The sequence below is a fragment of the Melanerpes formicivorus genome, unplaced genomic scaffold, assembly GCF_026170545.1.
Source record: "Melanerpes formicivorus ecotype bairdi unplaced genomic scaffold, bMelFor1.0.p_v2 SCAF_8, whole genome shotgun sequence".
Lineage (NCBI taxonomy): Eukaryota > Metazoa > Chordata > Aves > Piciformes > Picidae > Melanerpes > Melanerpes formicivorus.
The window spans coordinates 22,637,475-22,647,497 of NW_027142360.1; the positions used below are offsets into that span (position 1 = coordinate 22,637,475).

The 10,023-nt window shown below is 46.4% G+C and overlaps 1 protein-coding gene across 5 annotated transcripts in view; it reads left to right on the top strand.

Annotated features, from left to right (window-relative positions):
* The window catches only part of GRIN2B (glutamate ionotropic receptor NMDA type subunit 2B), a 294,512-nt gene extending 284,784 nt beyond the window's left edge, over positions 1 to 9,728 (top strand). For all 5 annotated transcript variants that reach the window (XM_068142627.1, XM_068142628.1, XM_068142629.1 and 2 more), the window contains 2 exons: positions 2,009 to 2,247; positions 4,057 to 9,728. In XM_068142627.1, coding sequence (XP_067998728.1) covers positions 2,009 to 2,247; positions 4,057 to 5,964 — 2,147 coding nt within the window. In that variant the 3' untranslated portion in view covers positions 5,965 to 9,728. The remainder of the gene's footprint in view (positions 1 to 2,008; positions 2,248 to 4,056) is intronic.
* The last annotated feature ends 295 nt before the right edge of the window (positions 9,729 to 10,023 follow it).

Here is a 10,023-nt window from a genome sequence, read left to right on the forward strand (position 1 = left end):
TGCTTTATCATTCTAGACAGGATCAAGCAATGCAGAGTGTACAAAATTAAAGGATAAAAAAAAAAATCTGAATAGAAAAGTTAACTCACATTTTCCAAAACCTTTAAAAAAACAACAAACCAAACACCCAAAACAAGGAAGGATTTGAGACTCAGATGCATATTTTGGAGTGAGATTTAATTAGAAGGACTTGAGACTCGGAGGCGTATTTTGGAATGAGATTTAATCAGAACATTATACTTACCTAGCTAATGTCATCTTTTAAGAAGAAATTGCTGTTATTAAAAAATAAATAAAAGTATTAACAGGCTAAGGAAATCCTTCTTAGGAAAAATTTTCCTGACTTTCCCTTTCCATTCACATTACATCTTGCTGTGTCCTTTTTTACATATATAAATGTAAATGTTAGAAGCGTAGCCAGCAGGTTGAGGGAGGTGATTCGCCCCCTCTACTTCACTCTGGTGAGACCCCACCTGGAGCCCCTCTTACAACAAAGATATAGGTGTGCTGGAATGTGTCCAGAGAAGGACCATGAGGATGATCAAAAGGCTGGAGCCACCTCTCCTATCGAGACAGACTAAGAGACTTGGGGCTATTCAGTTGGGAGAAGACTCAAAGAAGACCTTATTGTGACCTTCCAGTATCTGAATGGGGCCTGCAAGGAAGCTGATGAGGGACTTTTTAGGATGTCAGGTAGCAGTAGGACTAGGGAGAATGGAGCAAAACTAGAAGTGGATAGATTCAGATAGGATGTCAGGAAGAGTTTTTTCACTATGCAGGTGGTGAGACACTGGAACAGGTTGCCCAGCGAGGTGGTAGAAGCCTCATCCCTGGTGGATTAGAAGGGCAGGCTGGATGTGGCTCTGAGCAACCTGATATAGTGTGAGGTGTCCCTGCCCATGGCAGGGGGGTTGAAACTAGATGATTCTTGAGGTCCCTTCCAACCTTGACAATTCTATGATTCATAAAATTCACAGGTTATTTTATTTGTAAAATATTTTCCCCCTGAAATCTGAATATAACAGATTGTCTAATAAATATGGAAAGAACATCACTCTGATGTACTTCAGTAGAAAACTGGCCAATTGATGGATAGGGCATTCCGTCTCCTAAACAGCCTAGTATGTATTATTTCAGAAAAAGACCTAAGTTCTCCATAAATCTGTAAAGACTCTGCTAGGGCACTGCATAAATATAAAGATTTTTTTTGTTGTTTTCCCTCTTGTCACTGGACTGGAGCTTGAAAATGTGAAAATCTAACTTTCCTAACAGCATGAAGAGAATTGGCAACCTGCAAAATGAGTTTGTTTCTGAATGTCTCAGTCTCTCTGTGTGTTTGTTTCTCTCCCTCTCCCTCCTCTCAGGAAAAAACCATAATGGGAGTAAGTGGAGTATAAAATTAGACTACAGAACATTTGTTCCTAGCTGCTACAAATTAGTAGGATTTTTGATTGGTCAAATGGCTTGAAAGTGTTGAGTGTGGACAAAATTGAAGGGAAGGAAAACAAATAAAAATGCACAGATATTTTTGGGAGCATTGCAGCTCACTTTAATGACCTGTGGAAACAAACTCAAAAGCAGACATTTTGATTAAAAAAAAAAGGAAAAATCAACATTTTGAGTTTTGAAGTGCACAGTGCTTTCATTTAGAAGAGACTCATTTTTGCCTACCTGTGTCAGTCATTGATTTGTGAGGCCAGGTCTTCAGTAATCTGGTGGGAAACTTTTTCAGCATTTCTCTGTGGACATTTGACAAGTATCATAGATGTATCCCCGTGGTACAGCTTTTTGTAGCTAACATCTGGCTGTGGAAAAATCCTCTCGTGTTTTCTGTGAAAAATGACACTTTCCCCTATCAGAAGGGCAGTTGGGATATTTCATGAGCATGATAGATGTGGATATAGAGCATCTGGAAATTGCCTTAGAGCAGCTTTGAGCTTTCAGTCTGCCCCAGTTTAAGCTCTTTGAGCAGCCATGTAACCTTCTTCCCTACTTCCTGTCTTTCTAGGGGAGATGGAGGAGCTGGAAGCGCTCTGGCTCACTGGCATTTGTCACAATGAGAAGAATGAGGTTATGAGCAGCCAGCTGGATATAGATAACATGGCAGGTGTCTTCTACATGCTGGGAGCAGCCATGGCCCTCAGTCTCATCACTTTCATCTGTGAGCATCTCTTCTACTGGCAGTTCCGCCACTGCTTCATGGGTGTCTGCTCTGGCAAGCCTGGTGTGGTCTTCTCCATCAGCAGGGTGAGTGTCATTAGCTATTGGGGAGGAATAGAGGCTTATTGCAGTCCTAGGTATTGGAGATGGGGAAATCCATCCAGACTGTCTCACCCCCAGTTGGCACAGAGTGGTGGTCTGCAGGATAAAGGCTGGCATTATTTCACTGTTAATGTTTCAAGAGCCTCTAATGTGTTTCTGTGACATTTGTGGTCTCTGCTGGATTATGGTCATGAAAATGCAAATGAAAATGCAGTAGAAAGAGGAGTTCACTGTAACTGTCTACTGCTCTAAAGTAAGTTGTGAGGAGGCTGTGTTTGAGGACCAAGTAATGGTGGATAACGTGATTGGAAATCCAAGAGTTTTTTCATTGGCCTCCATATTAAGCTTTTCAGCTGACCTTATGTTAACTAGAAGTGTGCTATCATTGACAGTCAGAAATCCCTAACCAAAAGCCATGCCCTAAACCGTACAGAAAGGATGGCCACATAAACTTAGCAATTGCTGTATGCAAATCTGCCATAGGGCATAATATTTACATTTAAAGCAGATTCCAGTCATTTCTGAGTAGTGTAGGGAGCAATGCTCCATTTAGAGCTTTCTTCCCTTCTTTCAAGCCACTGGTCCCTTGCTCTGGTCCATTCTGAAGTGAAGTCAACTTTTGGCATTTTTGACCTCAGTGTCCTAGGTAACAGAATTATCTTTGATTGTACAAGGAATATATAATTGCTACATAATATATCATTGAGGAGAAATGACAAAATGTTTTGAGTGCAGAGGTACAGCCTCCCCTACGTTATTAGTTTCTAACCTGGTTTACTCTGAAGATGAGATGGGGGATGGCTTTTATGGTGTTCCTTAGCAAAGTACAGGTTCTTTCATTCTGGGGTTATGTGGTTGGGTGGGCAGGTTGGTGAGAAGTCTGAGAAATGCTAGTCAGCCACTAGCTGCTGAGAAATTGTGGTAACACAATGTGATGGTGTCCGTTTCACAACTGACATTAAACAGCAAGTGTCATTTAGCAGGCTAGGGAATAAATGAGCCCTTTTCCTTCTGCTCCTTGGGTTAGCCCTTGCAAACAGCCTGTGTCAGAGATTGAATGAAGTCGTAGGGAATGTGGAGGAATCAAGCACTTCTACTGTCTGATTTGAGGTTGAATAGAGGACTTATGCTTTCAGGGATGCCAATTTGGAGCCTGTTATCATTGTTAAATTTGACAGAATGCAATTAAATATTCTATTGTACCTCACTCAACCAGATGCAAAAAACCTAAATACCTATTTGACAGCCATTCCCTTTCTCCATTTCCTTTTCTAATCCATACTGGTTATTAATGTAGCTAAGTTTATGACAAAGGAAGCTGTTCCCTTCTTAAGATAGCTCCTTTCTTGTTGATTCACTGATGTCCAGATGAATTTCAAGGGCCAAACCAGACTTTTTTCCTCTCAGCTTCACAAAATCATTTTTCTTGGTGCTTTTGTTTCCAAGAATATTATTTTCCCCATTTGCAATTCCATGTTACACTCACTGGATCTCAGTAACTCTAACAGATGCAGGTAGGTATCCTTACATCCTACAGATAGGACATGAAGCAAAACACAGGACGAGGAAAGGAGGGGAAGGAAAAATGCGAGGGGCAAAAAAGGGGCAGAGCAGTAGGGGTTGGTAGAACAGGTCTGATTTAATTTGATTTCATTGTGCTTCACGATGGAAGTCTGACAGGCCTTGCTGTCCTACAGGAACATACTGTTACTGCACAGGGTGCTCCCCAGTCTTAGGTCCCCTTTTGTGTGTTCTTTGCAGGGCCACTGACCTTCCTGCTTTCTTTCCTTTCAGGGTATCTACAGCTGCATCCATGGTGTGGCCATCGAGGAACGCCAGTCAGCAATGAACTCTCCCACGGCAACTATGAACAATACCCATTCCAACATCCTCCGCCTGCTTCGGACAGCCAAGAACATGGCCAACCTGTCAGGAGTCAACGGCTCACCACAGAGTGCCCTGGACTTTATCCGCCGTGAATCCTCAGTCTATGATATCTCTGAGCACCGCCGCAGCTTCACCCACTCAGACTGCAAGTCCTACAACAACCCACCCTGTGAGGAGAACCTCTTTAGTGACTATATTAGCGAGGTGGAAAGGACCTTTGGCAACCTTCAGCTGAAGGACAGCAACGTGTATCAGGACCACTACCACCACCACCATCGCCCCCACAGCATTGGCAGCACCAGCTCCATCGACGGGCTTTACGACTGTGACAACCCGCCCTTCAATGCCCAGTCACGGTCCATCGGGAAGAAGCCCTTGGACTTGGGATTACCCCCTGCCAAGCACAGCCAGCTGGGTGACCTTTATGGGAAGTTCTCTTTCAAGGGCGACCGCTACGGGGGCAGCGGGGCCCACGATGACCTGATCCGCTCGGACGTCTCTGACATTTCCACTCACACAGTCACCTATGGCAACATTGAGGGCAATGCGGCTAAGCGGCGGAAGCAGCAGTACAAGGACAGCCTGAAGAAGCGCCCGGCCTCTGCCAAGTCCCGGCGGGAGTTTGATGAGATAGAACTGTCCTACCGCCGGCGCCCGCCTCGCTCGCCGGACCACAAGCGCTACTTCAGGGACAAGGAAGGGCTACGGGACTTCTATCTGGACCAGTTTAGGGCCAAGGAGAACTCGCCACACTGGGAACACGTGGATCTGACGGATATCTACAAAGAGCGAGGAGATGAGTTCAAGCGTGACACAGGAGGAGGAGGGGGTGGATCCTGCACCAACAGGGCCCACCACAAGCATGGCTCGGGCGAGTTTGGTGGAGGCAATGAGCACAAGCATGGCGTTGTGAGTGGGGTCCCGGCACCGTGGGAGAAGAATCTGACCAACCTAGACTGGGAGGACCGGACCGGGGCTAATTTCTGCCGCAGTTGCCCTTCTAAACTGCACAACTACACGCCATCGGTGGTGGGGCAGAACTCCACCCGCCAGGCCTGCATCCGCTGCGAGGCCTGCAAGAAAGCAGGTAACCTGTACGACATCAGTGAGGACAACTCACTCCAAGAGCTGGACCAGCCGCCTGCCCCTGTGCCCGTGGCCACTAGTGCCACCTCCTCCTCCAAATATCCTCAAAGCCCTTCCAATTCTGCCTCCAAGGTGCAGAAGAAGAACCGCAACAAGCTCCGCCGGCAGCACTCCTATGACACCTTTGTGGACCTGCAGAAGGATGACTCGGCCCTGGCCCCCCGCAGCGTCAGCCTCAAGGACAAGGGCCGCTTTATGGAGGGGAGCCCCTACGCCCACATGTTTGAGATGCCAGCCAGTGAGACCACCTTTGCCAACAACAAGTCCTCAGTGCCCGCCACCAGCTACCACCACCACAACAACCCCGGCAGCAGCGGGGGCTACATGCTCAGCAAGTCGCTCTACCCCGACCGGGTCACCCAAAACCCTTTCATCCCCACTTTTGGGGATGACCAATGCTTGCTCCACGGCAGCAAATCTTATTTCTTCAGGCAGCCTGTGGTGGCAGGAGGGCCCAAAGCCAGGCCAGACTTCCGAGCCATCGTCACCACCAACAAGCCGGTGGTCTCGGCCCTTCATGGGGCTGTGCCAGCCCGTTTCCAGAAGGACATCTGTATAGGGAACCAGTCCAACCCCTGTGTGCCTAACAACAAAAACCCCAGGGCTTTCAATGGCTCCAGCAACGGGCATGTTTATGAGAAACTCTCCAGTATTGAGTCTGATGTTTGAGTGAGAGGGGAAGATCGCGGGGAGGGACTGGGAATGTACGTGGAGCGTGGGAGGGTGGGGTGGGGCCAATCCCATCGGCTACTCTCCTGGATTGTCCTTACTTTGTAGGATACTGGAGTTCTGAGTAGTGCAGCACTGGTGACAAGTGCCACCTCTTTGGTTTCCCCTCTTCCTCCTCCTCTTCCCCACCCCTTCCCCTTTTATCTCTTTTTCCACATTCTTGCTCCTTCCATTCTCCTCCATTCCTGGCCATTGCACTTTACAGTGACGTCAGAGTTGGATATCCTTGCTCGTGATTTCAGGAAGCGGAGAAGAAGGCAGGGAAGGGGAGGGCTGAGGGGGAGTGGCAGTGACTCTAGCGTTTCACTTTTGCTGGCTCCCGGCAAAGAAAGGCATGCGGCCACACACGTGCGTGTGGCAGGAGGAGACAGCAGAAGCAGTGTAATGGACATGCAGGAAAACGTGCTTGCTCAGGCAACTCTTCCTAAAACTGCCTAAAAAAGGGTAATGTTTGGATAGATGGAGAAAGTGAAGGGAGAATAACACGACTGACTTGATGATGCACTTCTATGTTAGCTATACCGAGGTTCTCGTTACATTATTTTGTGAAGACTATGGGGGTTTAGGGCTGAAATATATATATATATATTTGCGTATATGCTGAGAAATTTTATGCTAAAATTTTGAATTGTCTGTTGGGAGTTGTGGGGGGAGAGAGAGAGAGAGAAGGTTTGTCTGTGGATTTGGCTAGAGGTTTCATGATGGCTGTTACAGCTGTTGAATCTGTGGCAGACCAATGGGAGAGATGAAAAGGGAGTGGGGTCTGAGTTTGGAAAAGCAGTCCTGGAGTCAGGGAGGTTGCTGGGATCTCTGACAGGGGATGCTGGTTTGCACTGAAATGAGAGGAGTTTGGGTGCAGGGTTGGTTTGTTAGCTGTGAACTGCTTGCCAGTTGTGACATACTTCAAGGGTGGGAGCAGTATGCAGCATGGGCTAGTCTACATGCGAGTGTATGCGATAACTTTATACTTGAAATGTCTGTGGAGAAAGCAAAATAAACCCACAATCCTCTAAGGTGTCTGGATAGCAAACACAGTGGAACGGAGCTAAAGCATAGGGAAAGGTGGGGAGTTTTGTCACTGTCACTTCAGGGCACACCAAGCCTCTTTTGGCATGTCCTTCCAGTGAGGGGAGAAAGGAAAGAAGGGTTTTCATCCTTCTGCCCTCCATAACCTTGGCCAGCAGGTTGGAACAAAATCAAGAGGGTATCCTCTGCCAATGCTGGCATGGTGCTGGAGAGGAAAAAAACATTGCCGTGAAAGGGTGCGTGTGGTGGCGGTGGTGCTTTTGGACTGTTTCAATGCCTCCTTGCACATGTGGAAATGGGAGGAGGCTGTGGGAATTACATGTGTATATTTACTATTGAATGTACAGGGGAAGGACACTGCTTGTCTTCCTGGGAAGGGGTGTGCTTGAATAAATGTCAGAGGTCACAGAAACTTCTGATGAGGGCTGAAGACAAGATGTGCAAGGCTGAGATGCGTGTGTACGTGTACTTGTGCCTCTGTGTGAGAGAGAGATACTAGCACAAGTGCAAAGCTGGAATAGCCTAAGGTTTCCTATCCCTGCAGTTGTAGTGACAGCTTTCCTGGTGCACCTAGTATCAAAAAGAGAGTGTTTGGGTTTTTTTTTCCCATTGTATCATTTCAGATGCAAGTTAAACTAAAAGAAAGTGAGCAATGGTAGGAGTGAGAAGCTGAACTCCTCTTTCATGTGTCTTCTTTCTCCTGAAGTGGTGGTGTGGGCCAACCTCTCTGGTCCTGAGAGACATGGCAAAGTCTCTCCTATTTATCCTGGGTCTATCTCAGTGTCTCAATGAGTGTGGCTTACCAGGGGAAGGGTTGGGAGAGCCCTTAGCTGAGCACGTGGGGACGCTGTGGAGGACTGACTCTGAAAGGAGGTGGCAGCCCCGTCTTCACGAGCCACTTTTCTTGGAGCTGAAAGCCACCTCTCCCACATGCCTCACCACACTCTTGGTTGATTTTATCTCACCTTTCTCTTTTCAAGCCAATGGAAGGCCTTTTATTTATTTACCTAGTTATTTTATTTATTTTTTAAAGCAAGGGTGGGAGGAGGGTGGGATTTGCCTGTAAAGTCAAGGAGCGTGAGGAGAGGGCGGGCAGACTTGGTGAGGGGACTATTTTCTTATATTTCACTGAGGACATTAAGGAGGGAAGAGGGGGAGAGTCTTTGTAATGCCACCCCTTAGTCTTTGGGGTAAGGGAACTTTTTATCCTTTCCCTCTTCTCTTGTGACAAGGACAAAAAGGAAAAGAAGAAAAAAAAAAAAAAAAAGAGAAAAAAAAGGAAATAAAAAGGAAAAAAAAAAAAAGGAAATAAAAAGAATAATAATAAAAATGGAAATAAAAAGAAAAGAAACAAAAAGAAAGAAAGAAACCAAACAAATTACCAGAGCGATCTGCAATCCAGAACACACGGCAGCTGGTCAGGTGCCTCTGACAGCAGCCACCCAAGAAGGCGTTCCTTTCGTTTGTAAATATTTGGGTTTTAATTGCCTTTTTTTGTTTTCTTTCTTTCTTTTTTTCTTTTCCTCCTTTTTTTGTATAAATTGGTGTTTCTCTTCTCGTGAATATTCAGGTCGTGGGGGTGGGAGGGAAGGGGAAGTTTGTTTCCATTCTGTTTGTTTTCTACGACTTTCCAGGCTGCGTTTTTTGGAAGCGGTTTCCGCGGGTCGAGGCCGTATGAAAGAGGGGGGGAGAGAGAGAGAGAGGAACCCGTGTGTGTTGTGCTCCCCCCGAGGCCCCCTCCCCTCCCCCCCCAGTATCGCCCTCTCACCTTTATCTTCATGAATGGAAGACGCCGGACCGTCACTTCAAGCCTTGCCAGCAGGGTTTCGTGTTTTGATGGGAACACCCCCGATTCCTTTTTGCGTATAAAACTCTCTGTGCCAGCATCTCTCTGTGGAGTTTGGGCCTCAAGGCACTACGCTGTCTTGGTAGTGGTGGGGTGAACCATGACGTTGGCCGCTCAGGTTGGACCATCACTTTGACATTAAGAGACTTCTCCAATGCTACTTTGGTTTAGAAATCTTGGACCTGAGAAAGCTCATGATAATTTCTGGTATTCCCTAAGGGCCTGGGGTTGGTGGTGGTGGTGGGGAGCTTGACAGCTGGTGAGGGCAGCTAATCTCTTTGGTGGTTGTCTCGGTACTTTTCCGTCCCTCCCCACCTGGAATGAGGAAACCTGGAGGGTGGCTCTGCAGGGAAATTAAGCCGAAAACAAACCAAAAAAAGAAGTTAATGGAACTTGGTTTTTTTCTTGTTTTTCCTTTTTTCTTTCCCAAATCTCTTCTTAAAGGCTCTGATTTTTGTGTTCTGGGTTGAAAGTTGGTTCGTATTTTCTCCGAACTGGTCTGGCCCTCGTCCCACTGAGTGGCAAATGATAGTTTGCCAAAATCATTACCTAGCGTTGATACTGTTGTAGCACTGTTAACACTCTGAGTGCTCTGCGAATACTAACTGTGCCACAAACCACTCAAATGAATGCTCTAGGGCAACCAGAAAAGAATTGGAAAGTCTGAACTGAACCACTGGTCTAACTACAGGAGCCTGGTATTTTGCCTTCTCCCACAACAGATTAGGCCACGTGTCCATCAGGTTAATCTTTTCTCCTATAAGCTATCTTTTCTGGTTGCTTTGTCTATTTTAGTTCTGAGAGGTCAACAAATTTTTGGGACAGAGGTGAAGGGGAGAGGGTGGGAGGGGGGTGGGTGTAATTCATAATCCAGAAGATGAATCAATGATGTTATTAAACTCTGATTATATATTTAGAATTTTAGATTTGGTGTATTTTCATTCTAAGTATTCAAGTGAATCGATCAGGTAATATTAGCAGCAGGTGTTGTCTGTACTAGAATACCACACATATGCTGTTTATTACCTGTCCAGAAAAGAATGAGATTTCATACCACAGCCTGACAAACCTCCACATCTCCTCCCTTGCCATTTCTCTCTCTCTCCTGTAGAAACACTAGTATTTTC